Here is a 27253-nt window from a genome sequence, read left to right as displayed (position 1 = left end):
AAAATCTTGGAGTAAATTTAATTTATTCTAATTTAGAGTCCAAATAAATCTCGAAAAAATAAATTAAAAATACGTACAGATTCTAGACAACGCGTAGAAAAATATGAGACCAAAATTTTAAAGATAGGATTTATTACTGCCATATTACAGCAACAACAAAACACAACAACTTATTGTTGGAATATTATTTCAAAAATAAATTTTTTTGTTCAATACGAAAAATAGAAAAAACATTTTTGGGAGTTATTCTACTACTTCGCTAAATTTCGATGCAAGGACTGACGGACTTTGCTGAAACTTCTTCAGGGAAAATGCGATGACAAACCCGAAAGTGTATTTGCTTACTTTGATAAACAATAGGATTATGAAATAGACAGTAATATTGAATTTACAACCAAAGAAAAAACATAAAAGTTAAAAAACGTATAATTCGCGAATTCGTAAAAATCAGTTAAGGCTCATGCGCTTTTCAGATACAGCGAGTGCATCTCTATCAATATGTAGCGATTTTTCCACTTTTCATTCAGCGGCCAAAGTGTGCCGTCTGCTGCATCTTACTGCTCAAAAAACCTTTATGTGGGTAAAAATTGCGCGATGTATATAGGTTGTTAAAGAAAATTTACGCACCAAAATTTCAACTTCAGACTCCTATTACTAGGGAGCTGTATGAAGCACAGTCATGAGATATACATCAAACGACGTGGAATCACGAGTTCTACAATCCAATGAATAGTATGGGTAATTATCTGGTTGCGCCCTCCAATTATAAGAAAAATTCAAAAAACCCAGATTTCAAAACTTCAAAATGTCAGCATCGATTTTAGGGAGGTGTATATATCGAAAAGTCATACATTAGAACCATGTTGCCCAAGGGGTATTCTTCAATTCTTTCTTTGAGCTCAGGTCTAAATTTTCCGTGGTTTGACCAGAAATCAAGAAAGAACACAAAAAAACTTGTAAACTTCAACACATTTTTACCCATTTTTTAATATTACCACAAACACAGCTTCCACATAAATTATTTATTATGTTTCATTTTATGCGACCCCGGCTAAAACATTTCAGTTAATATAAATATATTCATATTGTATAAAATATGTTGACAGTTCGCGACTTATTAAATGGTGAACCTCAACTTCAGCGATTGTAAAACATTTTTTAATATTACCATATACATACATACATACATATACGAACCTTTTGTTATTTAAAAATCCAGAAAATACCAAGTTGTTTTCGTATATTTGTTCATTTATATAATTGTCTTCTTTTATTTTCTTTTTCTTTATTAAAAAATAAGCAAAACTACGTTTATAACAAGATGATTTTCATTCTCATGCTTAATTAATAATTTTGTTTCTTTTTCTGTGTTACAATCTCTTCTTGTCAAAAAAAATATGTATGTTTTGTTGTTGTTTTTAAATAATTTTTCGATTATATGTTTTATTAGTTTTTTTTATGTAATTTTTGGTTTGAAGAGGTGTGATTTTGTTTCAGATGACAGAACAATGCAGGTATCATACATGCTGTATAGCACCTGCATTATCCTCCAAACCTTGCATTGTTTTGTGTGACGTTATTGACATTTTCAGATATTTATCATTGTTTTTGTAATTGCATTTCTTTGATCGGTGTCTGTATGTATGTGTATTTGTGTTGTTTGGATTTCATATAGACAGTATGCGTCAGTTTTTGTCCTTTTTTCTTCATTAGGTATTCCGAAATGTTATTTTATTTCTGGACAATGATAATAACTTTGTTTTCCTTGGTAAAATTTGAAATGTGGCGCGCTTTATTGGCTATTGAATCCATGCAATACTTTCCGAGAACAAAGAGTAAAATGGAATTTAATTTGTATAAAAAACTGCGATAAATATTTGTGTAAGTGAAAATTATTTATTAAATTGTTTGTAAAATATTGCTTTTTCAAATTTTATACTTTCTAAACAAAACAAAACGACTTCCATTGCACTGCGGCTCGAGAGTATTAGATCTCGAAGAAACCAACATACACGGTCCCACGGATTTATTTATATCATATATATTGGAATTTGATACATTGCATTCAAATTGTATTTTATATAGTCTATGGAGAAGAATTAATATTCTGAAGTAACAGTATGGACAATTAAGATATTCAGCCAAAATTCCAGTTAGCATAAAAAAGCTTTTGGGCCTTATTTAAAATTATTGGCCTGTGAAATGAAATCATTAAATCATTTGTTCTTTATTCAATAATTAATTGACTCTTTATTAAATTGTGAATTTTAGTTTTGAATCGTAACCAAATTTTCTGACAACTGAATTTGAATAATACATTGAAAAAACTCTTTTGCCGACAGTGCAACATACTCAGTGTAAAAATAAAATAAAAAATATTTAAAAAAATAATTTCTAATATACATATATTTCATTGATATAGGTATGTATGTATAGTATATGCAGTTGATCTTATTTCAGTAGATTTGTTCATTAACTTAAATGGTACGGAGATTAAGTTTTCTTTTTGTTTTGGATTTCAGGACAAAAAATATTTATAAATACGTATTTGTGATCGTTTTTATTTGCTTGTTTTTTGTCTCTAATGTGTTTCAGTACTGTTCTTTTGCTTAGTTGTTGTTAGTGTTCGTTTTTTTATTTCTATAGAGTCCTAAATTTGTAGTATATGTTTCTTATATTTTTTCATTTTCGTTTCATTATCGCTTTTGTTTTTTGTTTTGTTCTATATGGCCATTTTGTTGTGTGTTTCTTTTCTTGATTATTTCTTTTAGGTTTTTGTGTTTTTTTTTATTAAATTCTTAATAATTTCAGTTTGTTTTCATTTCGTTACGTTTGTTCTGAACTTATATGTGATGTGATGATTTTCATCTTGATTTAATTTTTTTCTAGTTTTAATATTATTTTTATTATTACACAATTACAAATTTAACATTATTATTGTTTAGTTTTCATTTAATCTCTCACTTGCTTTCTTCTAGTTACCAATTACAAATTTGAAAATTTCACCTGAAATTTCCTTGCTAATTTTTTTTGTTCTGGGTAGTTTTCAGTTTTGCGCTTGCGCATTAACTTTCGTTTTTTCTCTTGTTTATCAGTTTCTTCATCTTCTTTTTTTAATTTGTTTAACTACTTTCATTGCAATTTATTGTTAAATGTGAAATAATGTGTCTCTGGTTTATCCAATTGGGGGGAGGTTAGTTTCACTTAAAAAAATCTAAGTTAATGTTGAGGTTAAAATGAAAAATAAAAAACAAAATGAAAACATTTTTTCTTCTTCTTATAATTGATTAATGGCTTTTCGTTTTTATTTTTGTTTTAATGCAAATTGAGTTTTTTGTTTTTCTAAAAAAAATATATATATTAATCTTATACTGAGGAATAAAAACTATCACGCACTAGAATTATCATTGGATCGGGATGTGGATGGACCGGCCCCAATATCATCGCCTAAGACGAATGTGGGACTCTGGCGGGACGTAGACGCAACAGGTTGATAGTGGTAACCCTCACGATAACGCTGATTCGGTTTACGGGTTGGTTGTGTGTGACCCAGTGTTGGTCTTTGATTATTTATTTCATTGGGTCTTTTGGCTGAAAGGGGAGAGAAAAGTAAGAGTATAAATATTGCAGAAAATTAATTAATTATTAATTATATAATTTAGAATAGTATCTCAATGTTGATTGATTTTGATAGAATTTTGGAAAATTTGACCTCGTATATTATAAAATCACAAAATCATGGCGTATCGCAGATACTGTAAACACTAGGGTGGGAAAATATAGCTGTGAAAATAGTTCTATAATACCAACCAAATTGTATTATATTTGTTACCTACTCAGAAAACACTCCCAATGACAGCAATATCGATTTGAAACTAGCTATACCCAACAAATTTCCAAATAAAATGAGGGAAAAATTAGAAATTTTAAACTTTAACATTTAATATTTTGGCCACGTATAATTGTTAACAATTTTCACATTATTTGCGTTACTAATACGCACAGAGGTTCAAAATGGTTTTTTTATTTACCAAAATTGAACGGATATTGAGGAACTACACTAGAACGAAGACATGTACAGAATTTTTTGAAGGGATGTTTAACAGTATCAAGTTAGAGTATGATATTTCAGAAATTGAGCAAAAACGTTGTTTTCTAAAATAATAATAAAAGAAAACAAATTGCCTCAGAATTAGGTCACGCCCACACCTCAACTATTTTGAACTTATTTTTTTGGCGACCTTAGTTTCAAATCCCATCAATATCGGCGATGACAATAAAATCGAATTCACACAACACCACCTGCATATTGTCAATCCGTCATTTCCCTTAGTTCGGACCACCTCCCTATCATCGTCTCCGTAAACAGACCACCCGACTTCATAACCTCTGAACGCCGTACTTTCCTGAACCATGGGAAAGCTGATTGGCAAGGTTTCAGAGAATTTACCAATCACCGCTTCAGTCGATTGCCCACCCCCTCAGATCCTCGGGTAGCTGAGAGAACTTTCCGAGACATCATCACTAAAGCAGCCGCTCGCTACATACCTGCTGGTCGAATACCCGAAATAAGACCAAATTTCCCCGCAGAGGCGACGGGACTAGCAAATGAACGTGATGAGCTTCGACGTACGAACCCCGATGACCCAAGAGTTAGAGAACTTACTCTTGAAGTCAACAGGCTAGTGGGCGAACATAAGCGGAAAAAGTGGCTAGACCATCTGAAGCAGTGCAACATTGGTGCAGGAATAAGTAAATTGTGGGCAACGGTTAAATCACTTTCGAGTCCGGAAAAGAAGGATGACAGAACGGCTGTTACTTTCAACGGCGTGACAGTAACTGACCCAAAGAGGTGCGCGTGTTATTTTAACCGGCAGTTCATAGAGCACCCCGAGAGTGATAGGGCGAAGAGAAGTGTGCTACGCCGTATAAGAAGAACTCTTCCAGCCGAGGAGGTACCACCACAATTTACGATGAGCGATGTTGCAGATGCCATCCGAAACGCTAAATCATCCAAAGCGTTGGGCCCGCACCGAATATCGACGGTAATGCTTAAGCAGCTGGATGAACCTGGAGTTGAGTATTTAACAAGTGTTCTCAACCAATCGTTAGCCACCCATGTTGTACCGGATGCCTGGAAAGTTGGCAGGGTGGTCCCGCTAGAGGCGCTACTCCTCCCCACGATGAGAAGGTGTTTTCCAGTTGCCCAACATCAACATGGATTTCGGAAAATGCATAGTACTACAACAGCATTAGACGCCATATCCACCTGCATATTGTTACAATCCATAATGTATATATATATATATATATATATATATATATATATATATATATATATATATAACTTACCAGGTATATAAGGCTTTTGATTATTATAGGACGTTGGTGATGATATTGTACGATTGTGTTGATTGTTGTGATGATTCGTTTCACTGTGCGCTGTTACGCTATTATTACAATTATTGTGATTTTGAGATTGTTGCTGTTGTTGTAGTTGTAGCTGTAATTGATGACGATTCGGCACATCCGTACTATCGATTGGACTCATCGGTGTCATTTCACGATCCTCAATATACATATCACTAGCATCGTCGGGTACATGACGATACTGTGACCATGGCCAGGAAGCAATACCAGACAATAATAATGACTCAATGGCACAGATATAACCTAAGATCTGTTAAAAAACATTAAATTTTAAAGGAGTTTCATTAATAACGCAGATCGCAGAACTTACCGCTGATGCAAAAAGTGTATCTTTTGTGTATTTCGGTACTAGAGTATATTCTCCCGCAAACAGCACCATGTGCATTATCAGTGTCGAGCTCAAAATTAATATTAAACCAATACTCAGGTACATCCATGTATTCTATGAAATTGATAAAAAATAATTGGCAAATTGTTATTGTTATTATTGATTCGTAAATATCATGGAAAAATAAATAAGTAAAAATCTTCAAGTTCGAAGAGTCGAACTGTATATAGCCTTCACCATAAAAAATTCTAAACTAAAATAAAATAAGTAATTTTCTTTCCGGTTCATAGGTGGTAATATTTTTTTGGCCACGGATATTTCAAATTCCTAAATTAGGTCAGAAAATGAATCCTGTATATGGGGGCTTTATCAAAGTGCGGACCTAAGTTGACAAATAAGTGCTTTAGGGACCATTGTTTATGTTTCCTTCACATTTATCTAAGGAGTGGACTCCTCGAATTTCAAAAAATATAATTTTTATTAGCTTATTTTTATTGTCTTATTTCATTGTTTAATTCATTCGAAAAAGCAATAATCGTTCTTTGAACTATTGGTAGTGGCAATAGAATTCTTTTTTTAATTAATTTTCTGACATTTTAATGTTACATGTATTTTATTAAGCGGGGGGCGTTAAATTTAAGCAAAAAATAATTTTAGTTTCATATAACAATACAACATTTTAAAATATCTTGATTTGCACTATTCTTCTTCAGTTTTTAAACTTACCCCCTGTTTTTGTAACTATTTTTTGTTCGTTCGTCTATATTCGTAATAATTCAGGCATCCATAGCTCAGCCCCCAGATGACATACGGACCTAATTTTTCGTAGACGCGTTCCATATTTAGTTACGAATTCCTCTTTTAAAAATCAGAGCTCTACATTTGCGCTGAGGCGAGTAAATCAATCAACAAATTTTGACAATTCGTGTGAGAAGAATAAAAACTTTTACAAAAACAGGGGGTTAGTCCTTTAAAACAATTAGTTCCATACGCCACATTGTTAGTAACGTGACAAAATTGGGCAATTTTTTGTTCCAAACGCCATCATTTTTTGAGAGGAACAATTCGTTTTTGTCTTATTTTGTTCCATACGCCAAACGGTATGGATATGGAACAAAAAAGTTCAAAGTTATTTTGTTCCATACGCCACACTTTATGGATATGGAACAAAAAATCATATTTTTTGCGTCCAATCTCGAAAACTATAAGAGATAGAGGAAAAACCACTAGAAATTTTGAAAAATTTGAAAGGTACCTGTAACCCAAAATGTCAAAAATGGCATATGGAACACTTAAGCATGACACCGACGTTGTGTCGTTGGCAAAGAAACCAAAGCTTGGTTCCAATTCATAACCGACCCATAACTTGAAATTTTAAAACCTCCAATGAATTATAATAATGACCCTAAAGTATATTTATTATCCCGAGGTTAAAATGAAATGGTTCTTTATATACCAACATACAAATATTCTTCAATCACTTACAATTTTTGTCCAATTGAAGGGAAACATTAGGGCTATATGTGAAATGTCAAGAAACAACATGAGGCATGTGATCAATAGGGAAAATAGTGCACAAAACACCATCAATCTGAGGCGTCCGATGAGTGGCAGTAAAAAGAGACCAACTTGTACTGTTCCGGCCGAACATTCACAGGCCAGACAGGCAGCTGAAGATAACTGCAACGAAATGAAAGATAAGAACAACAAACATCATCGGAAATTATTACAAAGAACTTACCACCAATAGTATTCTTACGATCCCTGTGGGCGTTTTTAAATGTTGCGGATCACAGTGTAGGGCTACACCCCATGGCAGTGGCGTTTGGGTGATACGCTGTTTATAATTGGCGTGCGAATCCCACGATGTACATGTGCCCAGTGGCGATTCCAAGGATAATGATAGCTCTCCGGCCCTGCTGCCAGCTATTTCAAAATCCTGTTCATCGTCCAGCTGACAGCAGACCGGCTCCAGTTCACGTATCTCGTCCAGTAGTAGTTCTATCTCGTCCGTTCCATATAGATCAGATACAGACGGTATATAACGTTGGGTTTGTTGCATTTCCCGCTGCGGGGGTTGTCCCACATCACCGGATCTTGTGCGAAAGAATTTTTATTAGCTGAAAATGTTTCGCAATGATGTCACTACCACAGCTCAATCACTTTGTTGTAAAGTGTTGCTGAGGGCTTGTTATGGGATGCGTATTTGTGCGTTTTGTTTTGAGGTTCACTTATATATGTAGTAATATAGTTGGGGGGAAGGAAGTAGAAGATTGTTGAGGGTTGTGTTGTTTTAGTAAAAATTCTGAAACGAAAAAAAAATTGAAATATATTTAAATATTGGCGTGGACTATTAATTACATAAAAAATATTCTTATTTACTATTTCATGGCTGCGAATTTTTTGCGGCAAACTCGAACTTATGCCCTTATCTGCCCAAGATAGGCTAACTAGTCATTACACAGTTGCAATAGGATTTTAGTGCTAAAACGGTTGGAAAAGATTTCCACCAAAATAAAGGCGGTATTGAATTGAAGCTAGCAGAGTAACAAAATATCTTAACAGATGATAATCACTTTATGTTGATATTTTTCTGCGTGGAGGTTTTCTACCCTTTGAGATTCTCAAATTACATGTTACATCCAATGTAGCAAAACACTTTAAAAGAACCCACATGGCGTCATCGTTGTTCTTTCCAAAACATGGACCAATATTTACAATTTTCCGAATTAAAGGATACAAAACTTTTAACAACACGCAATACCAAATTACAATTACAATTTTTGTTCGAAAATTTGACAAAAAAAACTCTGGGAAATACTGGTTCATGTGGTCTAGACTGAAACTTGGATAACACTGTGCAACATTTTTAAGGTGATCTTGTGCAAACAATTCGAACTGAGGATTTTTTGAAAGTACAGACCAAAAGGACAAGAAACCCTAGTTGGGTTTTGTTGTGTCAGATCCAGCTCGGATTTTATGGCCCCATCTAAACATGGTTAAATATTGAGTTTTTAAAGAAATTCGTGGCTATATCTCTGAAACCAATACGAATCTTCTTCTGACCTCTGAAGCAAATAATGAACTCATAAAACTACATTTATTGCCTCAAATTTCAAAATATATGCAAAAATGCAACAATTTTCAACATTTCGCACCGTATCTCCAGAATATTTTCTTTTGGAAAAATATTCCCTGGAATGTAATACACAACTCTTCAGAACATGTCATTGTTGTAAAATGCCTCTATCCCGTTGTTCTCAGTACATTTTTCAACGACGATTTAATAAAAATGTCAATAATGTAGTGAAATCCGAAATGCGAGAATAAACTGTTGGTGTGAACAGTGTTTGAAATACGTGTTGTAAAAGATATGATGCTGAAACAACATGAAATAAGCATTTTGGAGTTTCAGAATTGTTGAGAACTTTATTTGAAAGATTTTTGCAAAAGGTTACTTTGTTCAACTCCCAATAGACCAGAATTTCAGCAATTAAGTAAAATTGTCTATATTTTATAGATTCTGATGCCCTAGATGGAGTTTTTCTTATGTGGTTTTTTCAAAAGAGAAGTTCTACAAGTTTAGGGCTACAATACATATTGCTAAAGACAGCAAGGCAAAAGGTCTGATAAATGCAAAAAATTATAGATTTAGCCCAGTTTAGATGAGGCCATAAAATCCGAACTGGATCTGACACGACAAAACCCTAATAGGGTTTATGTGGTCTAAATATGTACTTTCAAAAAATGCATACTAGAAGTTGTTGGCATTTTCAGTGTTGCATAGTGTAAATGTATATGGATTATTTTTTGCGAGTAAGTTTTCTATTTTCTGGGAACAGAAAATGTGACAAAAATCTTCACAAAAGCTAAATCGGGGCTATACCAAAAGGTGGACCTATACTGTCTGTTTTTTTGGAAGGGATCTTTTGTATCTGATATAATGTTTTGTATACCTAGATAACAAATTTCAGTCATTTCGGTTGAATAATGTGGCTAAAACTTTCAAAATACCAAAAATCTGGGGTTCCGTACTATGGAGGCTATACGAAGGCGAGGACCTATATCGACAAATTTCAGGTAGACATTTTTATACCCCAAACGAAGACTTAATGCCAAATTTCATCAATTTCGGTTTGATAATGACGCTGAAACCTTCAAAACACAGAAAATCGGGAGGGACCGTTCTATGAGTGTTATGTAAAGACGTGGACATGTACCGACAAATTTTTGGTGGAAAATTATATACCCTTGTATACCCCCAACGAATACTAAATTCAAAATTTTAGCCATTTCGTTTGAATATTGAGGCCACAACCCTCAAAATACCGAAAATCGGGAGGTACCCTTCTATGGCGGTATATGAATATTTGGACTTATATTGATAATTCTCTTCCGAAATATTTTATACCCTCATCGAAGACTAAGTCCCAAATTTCATCCATTTAGGTTTGATAACGGCGCTGAAACCATCAAAATACCAATAATAGGGAGGGAACCTTTTTTGGAGGCTATATGACGTGGACCTATATCAACAAATTTCTGGTGAAAAGGGTTATTATACCCCAAATATAACAAATATTTCGCTTCTATAAAAAATATCTGTGTACAACATCTTTGTTTAAGCTTCGCGAATAATATTTTAACGTTTTCTTCTAACTTTTGTGGATATTTCGCGCAAAAAAAATTTGACAGCAAATGAAGACTACAACCTAACGTCAACTATTGGATCACCTTGTTAAATTCGCCTTGTTATACCCCAACGAAAACTAAATACCAAATTTCAGTCATTTAGGGCACAGCTTTACAAATACCGAAAATCGTGGGGCTATATAAAAACATGGACTGATATAGCCCAAACAAGATACCGCCGATTTGAATATAACTTTTCTTCCCTTATTTACCAAAAATCATTTTATTTGGTGACAAAAGAAGGTCTCTGTACATAACTGATATTGTTCGAATCAGAAGTACAACGAACACTGACTGCATGAGATTTTTGGTACTTTCGCAACACTTATGTTGGGAAAATCAAATCCCCAAACACTATTATATGTAGTTGGAACCACAATGACTTCCCCAATAATAAAGATATTCTATTGTAATAGGGGGTATGACTTTCAAAACTATAAGAAATATTATTTTTTGTGCGGGAGTGGTCGTAAACATTCGACTGACATATCAAACAGCAGCGAAACAGTGCCAATGAAATCTTTGCTGTTTGTTGTTGCAATGCAAATATATATTCTTTCGTATATCTTTCAGCTATCTGGTTTCTTTGAGGGCTTAGCTCGGCAGGTAAAGAAATGTAGTGCATCGTGCGGTACCATAGACCAATAAATGTATAGACAGAAATTGTAATATGCTTGTATTTTGTAGATGTCGCCCTTACGGAAACTGCGCAGCGTTTCCACTCAATTGCACAATGTATTGGGGTAAATCGCAATATTTTGTTGAATATTTTTATATGAGGATGCGCATGCGGCCAAGATTACCCATATATTGTCTTTTACCAGAATAAATAGTTTAAAAATGTATAGTTATTGCCATTTTAAAAATTGAGTGCATAGCCAACTGACTCAATTCACACTCAGTGGGAGAATTTAGGTGAGAGGATTTCTTTGTCTATACTTTTATTAGTCTATGGCGGTACCCATCCATAGACAAGGCATGTCTTTTTTGTGCTTAATAGTCGCCATGTGCCACCGTGGTGCAATGGTATGCACACCCGCCTTGCACACAGAGCGTCGTGGGTTCGAGTCTCCGGCCAGGCAACATCAAACACTTTCCAACGGTGGCAAAATACCCCTCAGAAATGTTGGCGACATTTCCTGAGTATTTCAGCCATGTAAAACTTCTCTACAAAAGTGGTGCCTTAGACACGCCGTTCGGACTCGGCGATAAACTGTAGGTCCCATATCATTGAGCTAATATGAATCGGGATGCACTCATTGATATGAGAGAAGTCTCCCTTGTCCCTTATGGGATGTTTGTGGAACAATTATATATATATAGTCGCCTCCTTTCGTCTTTTTGGTCACGGCATTTCCACAACAATTCATTTAAGGTATGTACACCTTGTTGTTTCTATTAGTTTTCCAGGCTATAATTCAAAAGGTTTTTTAGGTTATTATCTTAAAGCCTGTGGTCGTCCGAAGACGAACTGAAGGAAATGTGACAAAAATCTTCAAAATAGCTTAAATCGAGGCTATACCAAAAGGTGGACCTATACTGTCTGTTTTTTAAAGGGATCTTTTGTATCTGATGTAATGTTTTGTACACCTAGCGAAAACCAAATAACAAATTTCAGTCATTTCGGACGAATAATGTGGGTCAAACTTTTAGAATACCGAAATTCGTGGGTTTTTTCCTATGTGGGCTATACGAAGGCGAGGACCTACACATATATCGACAAATTTTAGGTATAAAGTTTGGGGTATAAAACTAAATGCCAAATTTCATACATTTCGGTATGATAATGACGCTGAAACCTTTAAAACACCGAAAATTAGGAGGGACCGTTCAAAACGTGGACCGATATAGCCCAAACAAGATACCGCCGATTCGAGCAAAACTTTTCTTCCCTTATTTACCAAAAATCATTTTATTTGGTGGCAAAAGAAGGTCTCTGTACATAACTGATATCGTTCGAATCAGAAGTACAACGAACACTGCCCGTATGAGGTACTTTCGCAACACTTAGGTGGGGAAAATCAAATCCTCAAACACTATTATATGTAGGTGGAACCACAATAAAAAAGCTATTCCTTTGTAATAGTGGGTATGACTTTCCTATCAGAAATATTATTTTTTGTGCGAAAGTGTTGTTGTAGCAATGCAAATATGTATATTCATTCGAATATCATTCAGCAATCTGGTTTCTTTGTGCCTATTAACAATCAGGAGGCAGGTGAGTGGGTTTAGCTCGGCAGGTTAAGGAATGCAGCGTATCGTGCGGTACCAATCCATATGCAAGGCATGTGTTGAATTATCAATTCGGGCTAAAACCAATCGTGTTTGCCATGACAACTGGCGTTCTTCTGCTGCGATGTATGATGGTGGTCTCTGAGTACGGCATTCACACTGTATATTTGTACTGCCTGCGCAAATGCAGCAGTTTGTGTGCATCTCTTAATCCTCAGATTCCACTTCTAATTTTATTTTAGTTTATCTTAGATCAACTCTAATACTCTTATTTTGGTAAGGGACATATTACCAGTTTGCCAGGAAACATGGACCTGTCCACGGAATATATTATATCGCTGTAAACAGGACAACAAAGAACAACATCGGTATACATTTCCAAAGGATCTTCGAACATACCCTAAAGTGCACTTAGACACAAATGTTGAACTTTTGTGGGGGAGGTACCCTAAGGAGAGGCCCGATATGGGTCATTTTAGAAGTTAAACTAAATTTTGACAAGATATTCGGAGATCCAAAGTTTGAAGCAAACTGGTTGCCATGTTCAAGAGATATCGTGCATATCATTTTAGTAACATTTTTTAAATATTGGGGGGAAGTACCGGAAATTGTGGACCGGAATTGCCCATTTTCGAACTGAAACTAAGTTTGGACAAAATATGACGAAAGCCAAATTTTGGACCAAATCGGTTAATCAGTTCCAGAGTAATCGTGCTCTCCAGGCACTACATATGGTGTATTAGGCGTTTTTTACACCTTTCGGGCTGTTTTCTCGAGAAGTATGGATTTGCCTCTGAAAAAACTTTTACCATTGTAATGCGAATGGAAGCTGCTTCAACAAAACTCCCAAATTTTGTGTGAGAGGAAGGAGTGGACAAATGTATTGGGATGTGTAAAGTATGGACCAAATTGGTCAATCTCTTCAATAGTCACCGCGCGCACAATTTTTCCGAAAATTGTTGAACTTTTGTGGGGGAGGTACCTGAAGGAGTGGACCGATTGAGTCCATATTGTAACCTCATCTAAGTCTGGTAGAAATTTTATGATGTGGAAAGTATGGACCAAATACGGTTACTCCCTTCAAGAAGTTTCGTGCCCACAAATTTTCCGAAATTTTTCGAGCTTTCGTGTGGGAGGTACCGGAAGGAGTGGACCGATATAACTCATCTTCGAACTTAAACTATGTTTGGACAAACTATTACGAAAGCCAAATTTTGGACCGAATCGGTTGATCCGTTCGAGAGTTATCGTGCGCTGCAGCCAGCCAGACAGACAGACGGACGGACATGGCTAAATCAACTGCAAATTGTCTGAAACAAACCAAACATACTTGGGGTCTAAAACCATTATTTGGATGAGGCACATTTTGCGCGTATGAACGTGTATATGGTAAAAATCAAATTTCCTTTGCAATTCCATTTTTAAAAATTTAATTTTTTGCGAGCACATCTACAATTTTTGTATAGAGGTTAAGGAAAGAATTATGGTTTCAAATCTGTTCGCCTTCACAAAATTGGCCGATGCGTGCAAAAGTTATAGCGGATTTTATTCTCATATAAAGAAAAAATATTTTAAAATGTCTTATGCATAAATCGTTAACAGCACTCCATATCTATTCGTAGATGTTTAAATATTTACTAAATTTATTATCATTTTCGCGGAAAATCAACAAACAATAAACAAATATTGAAGTAGATCCAAATTACCCTGTACCAGAGTCCGTAAAAACCTTCAAAAATATTTTAAAAAATATCTGCGGAATCTAGACAATGCGTAGAAAAATATGAAACCAAATTTATAGAGATTGGGTACATGAATTCTATATTAAAGCAACAACAAAAGAGAAAAACTTATTGTTGGAAAATATTATTGCAAAAATATATTTTTTGGTTTGATTCGAAAAATTTGAAAAAAAAAAAGATTTGGTAGTTCTCCAACTATTTCGCTAAAATCCCATACAACAAGTAAAAAAGTATCAGTCGGCTTTGCCGACAGAGATATACCCTCAGCCTGTGCAAATTGAAACACTTTTTTACAATAAACTTATGTATTTAGGGGGTTTCAAAATGTTGGTCTCGTATGAACCGACAAAAATGTTGATTAGGATTAAAGTTCAAAAATTTTGCTGAAAAGGTACTTAAAGGAATGGACCGACATAGACCATGGGGGTGCCATAGGGGGTTTTTACACCCTTCGGGCTGTTTTCTCAAGAAGTATGGACTTGCCCCTGAAACAACTTTTACCATCGTAATTGAGGCAGCGAATGTAAGTTGCTTCAACAGAAATCAAAGTGATTCAATAGCAGGTCTTAAAGTGAACTTATCCAAAATTTTGTGTGGGAGGTACGGGATGGAGTGGACAAAAATAGTCCATATTCGAACCTGATCTATATCTGGTAGATATTATGAGAATGTGTAAAGTATGGACCAAGTCAGTCACTCCCATCAAGAGTTATCGTGCCCACAATTTTTCCGAATATTTTTGAACTTTTGTGGCGTAGGTACCTGAAGGAGTGGACCGATATGGCTTATCTACGAACTTAAACTAAGTTTGGAAACAATATTACGAAGGCCAAATTTTGGCCGGAACCGGCATTTCCGTTCGAGAATTATCTTGCGCCTCCACCCATAAACATGGTGTCATAGGGTTTGTTTTTCAACTTTCAGGCTATTTTTTCAGGAAGTATGGACTTGTCCCTGAGGAAACTTGTACCTTCGTATAGGGGACAGTGAATACAAGATGGTACAACAAAAACAAAGGCGATTCGTGAGCAGGTCCTAAACTCAACTTTTCCGAAATTTTGTGTGGGAGGTACTCGAAGGAGTTTACCGATTGAGTCCATATTGGAACCTCATCTAAGTCTGGTAGAAATTTCATAATGTGCAAAGTATGGACCAAATCGGTTACTCCCTTCAAGAGTTATCGTACGCACAAATTTTCCGAACATTTTTGAACTTCTGTGGGGGAGGTACCGGAAGGAGTGGACCGATATAATCCATCTTTGAACTTGAACTAAGTTTGGATAAAATATTACGAAAGCCAAATTTTGGACCGAATCGGCAGATCCGTTCGATAGTTATCTTGCGCTGCAACCACTACACACGGTGTCATAGGGTTTTTTGTAACTTTCAGGCTATTTTCTCAGGAAGTATGGACTTGCCCCTAATGAAACTTTCAGCGTCGTATAGAGGACAGCGAATACAACTTGCGTAAACAAAAATCAAAGCGATTCGAGACCAGGTCCTAAACTGAACTTTTCCGAAATTTTGTGTGGGAGGTACCCGAAGGAGTGGACCGATTGAGTCCATATTGGAACCTAATCTAAGTTTGGTAGAAATTACACGATGTGCAAAGTATGGACCAAATCGGTTATTCCCGACAAGAGTTATCGTTCGCACAAGTTTTGCGACAATTTTTGAACATTTGTGGGGGAGGTACCTAAAGGAGTGGACCTATATGGCCCATCTTCGAACTTAAATCGAATCTGGACAAAATATTTCGATATCCAAAATTTGAACCGAATCGATTGATCCGTTCGAGAGTTATCGTGCGCACCAGCCAGCCAGACAGACAGACAGACAGACAGACGGACATTGCTAGATCTACTCAAAATTGTCTGAAACGGATATCGTACAAACATACTTGGGGTCTAAAACCATTATTTCGATGAGGCACATTTTTGGTCGTATCAAAGTGTAAATACCCTCTTTAGCCTAAAGGCTGAGGGTATAATTAATGTGTACTGCTAAAACATCAAGAAATACGGTTTACCATCACGAAAGCTTAGTTGCTTACTTTGATAAGGATAGGAAATAAAGAGTAATATTGAAATTATTATTAGCGAATTAGTTAAAATCAGTTGATGTGCATCCGTTTTTGGATGCAGCGAATCAATCTCTTAAAATATTTATGCATATTTCGATATTTCACTCAGCGGCTATTGTGTGCCGTCAGTTGCATCTCACAATGCCAAAAACCTTAAAGTGGGTAAAAGTGGGCAATGTGCATACCGTTTTGATGCGCATTTCATTAGCGCCGATCAAAAATACGCCAATATTCACCTATTTTAAATAGATTCTTCAAGAACTGCGGATGTGCCTCCACATTCTATTTTGCGTTAAAGACTCATATTACTCGCGTATCTCTGTAATTTATTACACACGTTTTCGCAAATATTATAATCACGTATAAGGGATTCAATTTATGATTCAATTTATTTAAAGAAAATCGTGGTTTAGTACGCGTATTTGTCAAAATATATTTTGCTGATTTTCAAGGTATCTATATCCGCGGTTTTAGTGGATGGATTCGATCGCGGAAGGACTCATTAGATCCGTCACGGGGTTCATAGAAAATTGAATGACACTTGTAAAGTTCAAATGCAAAAAATAGGTTTTTAAGAAAATTCACGCATCAAATTTTGGCCTTTAGACTTCAATTACTAGGATACTGTAAGGAGCACACTCATGAGATATACATTAAACGACGTAAACTCTCGAGTTCTATTATCCTTTTATGAGTTTGGAACATTATCTTGTTGCGCGTCCGGATTATTAAAAAAAATAAAAAACCGAAATTGCGGCTTCAAAATGTCAGCATCAATTTTATATAAATGCAGTGGATATATCAAAAAATCATACACCAGTATCATGTTGCCTATGGAGTATTCTGTCATTCTTTCTTTGGGCATAGGTCTATAAAATGTAAGCTTAAGCCAGAAATCGGAAGGGAACATAAAAACTTGTTGGTTTCAACCTATTCTTACCCATTTTTCTACATTGATGCCAACACAGCTTCAACGAAAATTAATTTTAATGGTCGATATTATGGGATCCCCATTAAAACACTTAATTTTAAAAAATTTCAGTCATACTATATAGAATATGTTAACGGTTTGCAAATTCTGAATGGGTGAAACTCGGATTCATCGATTGTAAAACATTTATGGTGTTTAACCTCGTTATCATAAATGCTGAGGGTATAAAAACACAATTAAGAATGATTGTAGGTTGTAAACTATTCAGCAGAATAACAGAAATGAATTTGCCAACAACCCTCTCTCAGGACCACAAATATGCTGAACACGTGGTCCAAACTAACTTCACAACGTTTCTCAGCATTTTTATGAATAAAGCATCTTTGCTTAAAACCAAGTGACTAAGCATCTCCATATTCCGATTACGTCACTGGAAGCTAAAGCTCCAAATACATCGGCACCATGAAACAAATACGTATTTTACCAGGCCATCCAAACTGTACAAGCTATAGAAAAACTCCTTCCGAATATGTATATGTTGTATATGTATATATTTCTGGAAAGATGTCAGTAATGTTTTCCAACACACAATCCCAGGCGAAATAATTGCTATGATAGAAAAAGCAGATCAGTTTTGATCTAACTACGATATGGAACCTCTAGGTACTTTAATGGCTATATCTTCGCTGAATCACATTATCAGCTGCATGAACCGCACGGACTTAAGTTGCATTATTTATTTTACAATGTATGTATGTCGCTAAATGAACATACACTACATACTTAGGTAGTGATTTCTATACATACATATCTCCCAAGTGATAAGTATACAAACTATTCTCTTCTATTCTAGCTTATAACATTTAAATAGTTTTCGAGAACAAAACTTTAATACATACATATATACATATGTATCTGCATTCCTTCTACAAATTCTTTCTACATTTGCGACAGAGAATAAAGACAACTACAAAAACACATAAAGACGATGAATTGATATACTTGACGCAATAATCAAATTAATTATATTTCACACGTGAAATCCGCAAACTCTCTCTCACACACACACACGCATACACACAGCGGTATGTGAAAGTCGCACTTCCGTTACAATTATGCATATTTTTTCACGCTGTTCACTTCATTAAGTGCACGAAGAAACAGAAATTGGACGCAACAACAACGACAACTACAATAAACCCAACTATCAGTGGAATTATGACAAGGGGCCGACGGCGACAAAGGTGCACAATTGAATGCGCGCTTCCTTTAATGTCGCGTGCCCATGTCGTAATTGAAATTTGTAAAACGGAAATGAAACCGAATCGTTTGGAGTTTAGTGAGTGAGTCAGTTTGTTATTACCAGCAAAGTGATACAAACACTGACATAAATAAGGTACACTGGCATACAATTGCATTCGCATTCGCAAGGACATTGTCGGTACGTTCACACACAGTTAGGCACATACATATAAAAACATATGCGATTACATATACTGGACACAAATTCAATTCAAATTCACAGACACAGACACACAAGAGGTGCATGATTCAATTCATAAACAGACATACTTATGTATTTATGTATGTATGTAGTATCTGTTTAATGCGGTGGATGATTACATTTTTTTAGTAACGCTGTTGCGGAACTTGTGCCTTTAAAAAAAGAAACTAAGCCGGCAACAACTACTACAACAATTGCAATAATTTCTGTAGACTTTTTAAACTCGCTGTTGTTTTTGTTGGTGTGAACCATGAAAACAAACTGGCCAACACACTTCCATTGAAAATTTAAATTTTTTTGTTGAAGATATTAACACATACAAAGCTGTTCATTCATACATACTTACATATACTATGTGCTTGCATATGATTTGTACGTTTGTGCATTTATAACAGTCAGTCATTGTGGTCGTAAATATTTGCCTGAACTAAGGGTAATTCCATGCACAATGAAAATATTCATAAATATTTGCTAACAGAAAATGTATGACTCGGTGTAAGGTTAATTTTTTTGTTTGACTGTTCATAATTGACACAACGATACTGTTGGAAGGATATTAAATGCCGTCGGAGTACCAAACATAAATAAAGGTGTCATAAAAATGGAAACACTTTATATTTGTGTGATTATAAACGTAAGAGGAAGATTTTCATAGATAGCCTTAAAAATGTTTTAAAAAAGGCTTGGGATGTCTGTGACTGGCTTCACATGGAATATCTATCGAGGTCTTGACTTTTCAATCAGCTTGTACCATCGAAGTGGTCTTATGCAAATACCTTTTTAGCTGGATCACTTTTGTTCATTCTCACAACATGACTTAACCAGCGTAACCTTTGTAATTTGCTACATGTCGTCCATAAAATATCTCTATTCTTCGTCCACGCAAATTGTTCTCCTGTTCAGAAACCTGGTTTGGTGCAAAATTAGTTTTTCTATTGCACCAGTCTGTTGTATTGTCGCTTGAGCCTGGCTATAATGACCCGTACATGGAATGTACGGGGGCACCAGTCAAGTGTGGAACTATCGAGATAGAGTTGCTGAACGTATACATACTGCCGATAAGTACTCCAGCTTAAAGGCCAAACATTAGCCCGCTTTTGGAATGTCATAACCGTCTGGTCTTAAGGGTATTTAATGCTCATTATGAGTTGTGGCATTCGATCCTCGGAAACGACCAGAGAGGTATAGTGCTGACTGAGCAGATTGATAGCTCTGCGGTCAATGAATTAGAATTAGCGGAGAAAATCACAGTTTGCCGGACATAACCATTGTGTCACCTGGTCTGACAAATGACGTCACCTGACAACACGTCGTTTCTCGTGGGTCAGGCCATTTCATTAACTCTAAACGCCGCACTTTCATCAATCATGGGAAAGCTAATTGGGCGTGTTTCAGATAGTTCACTAATCGCCGCATCAGAGATCTGCCCAACCCTTCTGATGTTCGGGTAGCAGAAAGAACGTTCCGAGACATCAGCGCAGCTGCAGCTGCTCGCAATATACCTGCTGAGGTAACCCCAGTGACACTGGAAGTTAACAGGTTGGTCGATGAGCATACGCGGAACAAGTGGCTAAATCATCTTTCTGAACAGTTGAACATTGGAGCCGGCTAAAGTGAATTGTGGACAACGGTCACCTTCGAAGACAGGACTTCAGTCACGTTTGACCACGTTACGCTGACTCATCCGTAGAGGTAAGCTAGTTATTTCAATCGACAGTTTGTCGAGCACCCCGGAGGGCGAAGGGAAGCGTACTACGCCGCATTAGATCTCTTCCTGCGGGGATGAGCCACCACAATTTATAATGGATGATGTTGCGAATGTCAGGAACGCTATGTTATCCAATGCGTTGGGTCCTGATGGAATTTCCATGGTAATGTTGAAACAGCTGGATGAGCCGGGAGTGGAGTATCCCACTAAAGTTCTCAACCTGTCGCTAGCCACCCTTATTGTTCCCGAAGTCTGGAAAATGGGCAAGAAGGTACGGCTACTGAAGCCAGGCAAGGATGCCAGCAAAGCAAAGGTGAATCGTACAGACCTATTTCGTTTTTGTCACCCGTGGCAAAGGCCCTTGAGCTTTGGTCCTCCCCAGCGTCAGAAATAGCTATCCAGTTGTCGATCATCAGCATGGTTTCCGTAAGCAGCACAGCACGACAAGAGCGCTGCACGCCATCTCCACACATATCAGTCGGGGACTCAAGCAGAGCAAGCCGTGTGATAGATGATAAAGTAGTGATTGTGGCGCTCGACTTATTAAAAGCCTTTGATACTGTTTAGCACTCCACGCGGTTTGAGGACATCGTGCAGACAACCCTCCGGCCAAGTTTGAAACGTTGGATAATCAATTATATGTGTGAACGTCAGTCGTATGTGGAATTAAGGAGCAATAAATCCAAACCCCGTAGACTCAAACAGGGTGTTTCTCAAGGTGGGATGATATCTCCCGAACTTCAGACGGCATTAAGATCATAGCGTATGCAGATGATTGTACGATCTTGGCGTTAGGTACCTTCCCTGATGTCATTTGAGAAAGGCTGGACTCCTATTTGAATGATATTACCACATTTTTCGACGCGAAGAATATGCAAATATCTGCCACTAAATCCAATGCCACGCTGTTCACCACATGGACGGCAGAGGCGAGATAGTTCAGTCTGTGGCCGCAAATAAAAGTGCAACGCGATGGAAAAGTATTCAAACCTATCAGAATGCCGCCCTGAGAACTGAATCTGTTGCTGTTCCTACTCATGTCTTCAGTGGACCATCTACATGAGGAGACAAAGATTCTTCCAGTACAGCAACACAATGGTATGCGTTGTTGTAGTACTTGTCCGGGTGTTACCGTGAGAGCCATCCTAATCACCACATGGTGGATAGGACGCCCCCACCCAGGCACGTCAGGAGGGATATTCAACTTTACAAGAGATAACCCCTAGATCAGCAAACCTATCCAGCAGACTTAAATAGCATTCACACGGATGCTGTCGCAGATGCCATAAACAACTATCGTGTGAATGCGGTCCTCGTAGAACATTTCCCATCTATCGCACACAAACCGCAACAAACCAGAGTATTTTGCCTCAACTATGCTCGGGATGGTGCAGCTGTCTAAATTCCTATAGGGCAAGGATCGATGACACCGTGAAAAACATCTGCCCAGCATGCGGTATAGGCCCGGATACACTGCACCTTTACAATTGCCTGCCAAACCTGCTCAATTAACTCCCGTAGATCTGTGGATCGAAACAGAACATCGCACATTTCTAGAACTGGAGATAGACCCAGATTCAGATTTAGCAGAAAAGCGAACATACAAACAAATAAAATACTGTTACAACAAACACTCAAGTGCCATCAATTCAACAATTATATATTTGTGCTCGTGTATTTTTTGTAAATGGGAACGGCAATATATCCGCCTGCTCTGATCTCTTTTGGTCAATGTCAGGATAGAGAATAACTCCGTGGCATGGATCTGTCCGGTTGTCAGATCCGCAATCGCCACATGTCAACATCGGTTAGAGGTAATTTATGTAGGTTGCTCTGGTTTTAGCCGTCTTAAAGATTTCAGCGATAGAAGTTTTGTTTCAGGTTCCTGCGTCATAACCGAGGTGCAATAGTACGAACGTCCGCCTCAAACTCAGAAGGTTTGCGGTTCAATCCATGACCAGAACATCAAAGGAACGTCGGAGGTAGCAAATCCCCTCAGCGTAACGCTGTCTTATATTTCCTGAGTATATCAGCCATGAAAAACTTCTCTTCTAGTGGTGTCGTAAAACACACCATAGGGGCCATATCATTGAGCCAATATGAATCGACGTGCACTCACTGATATGAGAGAAATCTCTCATGTCCTTCGGGTAGGGCTGCCCAAAAAAGTTTTTTTTTGAAACGTCTACCCCCTAAATTTTTTTCATTTGATCAAAAAACTTTATATGTAAAATTTTATGGGGATCGATTAACCCGTGCTACCAGAGCGATCTTTGTTTCCGTAGTAATTTGCATGGGACCAAAGGTGAATTTTCACGAACATGCTAAAGGTGACATTTATGGTCCAATCGATGAAAAAAATAACCAGTTCTTTGTTGTGGCAAAATATTAAGTTTAAAGCTGATTTTATATGACAAAATTAGTCCATTAATCATAGACTTTGGTCGTTCACGCAGTACGAAACCTTTTTATTCAATTTTGTCAATATGATATTTTATGTTTAGGAAAATATGTTGGTTTGTAGTCTCACACTTTCTTCATCGTCTTAACATAAACGTCCATAACTTGCTAAATTTCCCTTTGAAATTAATTAAATTATGGCATATGTCATAAATTCTGTCATCAACCTGCATAACGTAACAGAGGCTGGCAAATAAATGTTGACAATACCAGCATTTTATACTTCTCTTGAGTATAGGAAACTTACATATGAATGTACATACAGTTTGGAAGGTGTGAAAAATGGTAAATATACAGGTATAATTTTTAAGTAATATTTCCTTTGTGCAATCTGCGCATACAAGTACCAGCCCATATTTATTCATGACTGGGATGGACATGTACCGCATAGGAACTGTTTTTTTTCATTTTTATTTCAAATGTTCTCTCTTGCCCTGCATCCGGCACGATGACATATGTACATACATGTCCGTCGGGCCAGGCGTGTAAGAAAATGCACCACCACAACTACATATGTACGTATGTTGTGGAAACTTATTGGTAGTGAACATCATAAATTGCTTTTATGTACAATAAATATGCATTATGGACTTTGCATTGGGTAATAGGCGACGTCATACATACATATTTTGTTAGCTTATGTTCATTGTTGGCAATAAACCCAAATAAAATGTGCTATATAGTGCTGGAAATGGGGAATATTTTACATCATACGACAGGTGCATTACTATAGTTTCGAAATATGGCCAGTGGGGTATTCCTAAAGCAAAATATATTTATATAATATAATTGTTCCAGAAACATCCCAGACAGGAGAAGGGGGACTTCTCTCATATTAATGAGTGCACCTCGATTCATATTAGCTCAAAGAATGGGACCTACTGTTTATCGCTGAGTCCAAAACGGCATGTCCTATGACACCACTTGTAGAGATATTTTACATGGCTGAAGTACTCAGGAAATGGCGCCAACATTACTGAGGGGTATTTTGTCACCGTTGAAAATTTGATGCTGCCTGGCCGGGGCACAGTGTGGCCAATTGAAGTAGCGTTACCTATTACATAACCTTATTTTCGTTAAAACAAATACTGAAAATCGCAAGAAACATCGTCAATTTTGTGTGGACCATTTTAACACGATTTATTGGAATTTTTTAATGGTTCTTTTTCCTATCCAATAGTATGAAGAGTATCGTACTAAAATGTGTTCAGAAGTACAGTATAGTAAGTTAAAATCATTAATATCGGAGGTTTACTAGATAAAAACCTGATATCTAAAGTAGGCGAATTCATATTAAGCAAATATCACGGGTTGCGACCATTTTAAGCAACTTTCCTGGCTACCAAATTTACTTCTTCAATTTACTCCTCCAGGGTAATTTAGGTGACATTTCCTGTGTATTTTTGTAGTCTAAAACTTCTTTACAATTGGTGTATATTTATTCATAGTTTTATTCAAGGATATAAACTTCGTGGCCCATGTACACATATTGATTTTCAGTGTCCATGGGCAGGAGTCTCTTACGACTTCAAACGAATTCAAATGCACTCATCTCATTATGGTGAATATATTTTAGCAATTTCCATGAACATCAGCAACTGGCTTTACCTTGTCGTCGAAACCAAAAAAGTGATTTTTTATATAAATGTTATATAAATGTTGGAATAAGACAATGGAATTTAAATCTATTAGTTGTATAATTACGAGAATACAAATACAACAATTCGTAGTTACCGGTGATTTTGTATATCAAAGAATGAAAATAAAAGGAGTCGTGCGTTTTTAAATAATTTATTGCAATTTCTATAAAAGAAGTGCGATTCTCCAACTAATTTTTTGCGTTACCGAAAAAATCGGTAAAATTAAATTGTTTATAATTTCGGTAACTTACGATATTTTCAGTAAATTAGTGAACAACAAAGTAGTCGTTAAGTTCTGCCTATAGCAAGAGTGATGTTAACTTCTATTTAAACTTTTCATTCGTAATTTTGAGTTTTTATTTTACCGATTTTTGTCGGTAACTCAAAATATGAGTTTTAGAATCTAAAAACTAAGCTATTAATTAATTCAGCGACTTAAATGTTTTAAACATTTCTACATAAAATATCATTGGAATACATTACACAGTTCCAAGGGACTTTTTCACTAATCGAAGGCCTAAAGAACTAATTCCTTTAGAGGGAAGGAACACCCAATATCGATTTTTAGGTAACTAGGCTACCCAACACTAGGTTGAAAATACCTTTGTTTATCATAGTTAGACATCGATGGTTGAAGGGTAGAAAAATCATTCGACAGATTCAAATAGTTATTGACTGTATAACTGTTTCAACAGTGGCTAGCCAGAAAGACGAGATGTCGACCGACAACTTTGAAAAGCTTAATTTTTCTTATTTATGCACCAATTGTTATTTCTAACAACGAAAACGTCAATGAAATAAATAAGAATCTAATGCTCAAGATAGGAAAAATTATTGATGTCCGGATTATCGAGGTACGAAAATATAAGATGTCCGGATTATCGAGTCTACAATGTAAAAAATTCTAGTCTCCGGATTACCGCGTTGTCCGGATTATCGAGACTATACCGTAATTGTATTTGCGTTACAATAGTATGATTAGTCTGATTTGTTTTAAACCCTTCTTAAGTGTACATTTATAATTACTATTTATACCCTATACCACAATGTGGAAAAGGGTGTTATAAGTTTGTTTTGGTAAAAATTCATGTAACACCGCGAAATATTCGTCGAAGACCCCCAATGTGGTATACCAATCTTCATATCCCGACGAGATAAAGCGATTTTGAGATGTGTGTCCGTCCGTCCGTCTGTCCATTATAAATTGTAAACACGCTCCAGGCCGCAATTATGGACCGATCGTCACGACATTTTGTATGGAGGTCGGGTTCAGATCAGAATAGATCCCTATTCTTATTGGTGATGATCGTGAAATATTTAGCGGGTGAAATGGACCAAAAACATAATATTTATCAAATTTTCTAGCGGCTCTGTAGGTCTCAATAATAGTCCGATCAACGCGTAATTTTAAATAAGGTAAGAGTATATCACAAAGGAGAAGCTTGCAATTTGAGATGGCGATCGGATAATATTTAGAGGGTTAAATGGACCAAAACTTTTGTGTGAAAATTGTGAAAATTTTTAATATACAGCTTATATCTTAATTCCTGGAAGTGACATTCCGGACAAGTGAGATATACTTGAAAGTGGAAGCTTGACCTTTCAATTGATGCCAAAAATGTTGGTGTGCATGATCAGATAACAGAGTTACAGCCTAATATATTCCGTTATTTGTTTGTAGTGTAATAATAAACTCGCTAGAAGTCGCAATTATACATCAATAGTCTCGAAATTTTGCACCGGGTAAGAGTATAGGTCGAAAAAGATGCCTACAATTTCGAATGATGATCTGATATTCTTTAGCGGCTGAAATGGACCATTACTTTTGTATGAAAAATATAAAAATTTTATTTTTGGTCGATATTTTAATTCCTTGAGGACATACATATATATTTCGCAAAGTAGCCTACATATGGAAAAAAACTACTGACCTTTCCTCTGATGTAAATTGCAATAAAGTGTTTGCTAGATAACGGGCCTACTGCCTAATATATAATGGGTTCTGTGTAGAGAACCACATTTTTATCCCATGCTACATATTGTCTCTCCAAAAGTTTATGTAACACCACGAAATATTCGTCCTAGACCCCTTATTTGGTATGCCAAAATTCATATCTCGACGAGATAAAGCGATTTAACGATGTGTGTCCGTCCATTAAAAATTGTAAACAAGCTTAAGGCCGCAATTATGGACCGATTGTAACAAATTGTTTAAGGAGGTTGGGTTCGGGCCAGAATATAAATGATTAGTTTTTGGTGATGATCGTGAAATGTTCAGGGGATGAAATGGACCAAAAACAAAATTTTAACCACTTTTGTAGCGGCTCTGTAGGTCAAAATAATAACCCGCAAAATTTTAAACAAAGTTTGAGTTTATGATAAAGAAGAAGCGTACAAACCAACGTGAAGATCAGATAATACTTAGCTGGTTAAATGGACTGAAACTTTTGTGTGAAATTGGTAAAAATTTCAATAACGTAGCGGTTAAACAACGGAAGTAGAA

General features: G+C 36.3%; 1 protein-coding gene across 4 annotated transcripts in view; it reads right to left on the bottom strand.

Annotated features, from left to right (window-relative positions):
* Positions 1-1726: 1726 nt before the first annotated feature.
* Positions 1727-27253, bottom strand: part of LOC141394505 (uncharacterized) — an 84704-nt gene continuing 59177 nt past the window's right edge. For 3 of the 4 annotated variants that reach the window (XM_073969029.1, XM_073969030.1, XM_073969031.1), the window contains 5 exons: positions 7500-8063; positions 7244-7438; positions 5741-5872; positions 5353-5680; positions 1727-3591 (listed from right to left, as the gene is read on the bottom strand). In XM_073969029.1, coding sequence (XP_073825130.1) covers positions 3389-3591; positions 5353-5680; positions 5741-5872; positions 7244-7438; positions 7500-7820 — 1179 coding nt within the window. In that variant the 5' untranslated portion in view covers positions 7821-8063 and the 3' untranslated portion in view covers positions 1727-3388. Of the gene's footprint in view, positions 3592-5352; positions 5681-5740; positions 5873-7243; positions 7439-7499; positions 8064-8140; positions 8243-8334; positions 8486-27253 lie in introns of those variants that run through there. The other variant, XM_073969032.1, reaches the window with a different exon arrangement.

Source organism: Musca autumnalis, unplaced genomic scaffold (genome assembly GCF_047663935.1).
Source record: "Musca autumnalis isolate F117 unplaced genomic scaffold, ASM4766393v1 scaffold_2, whole genome shotgun sequence".
Taxonomy (NCBI): Eukaryota; Metazoa; Arthropoda; class Insecta; order Diptera; family Muscidae; genus Musca; species Musca autumnalis.
The sequence above is the reverse complement of the archived record's forward strand: the minus strand, read 5'-3'. Positions and strand labels throughout refer to the sequence as shown.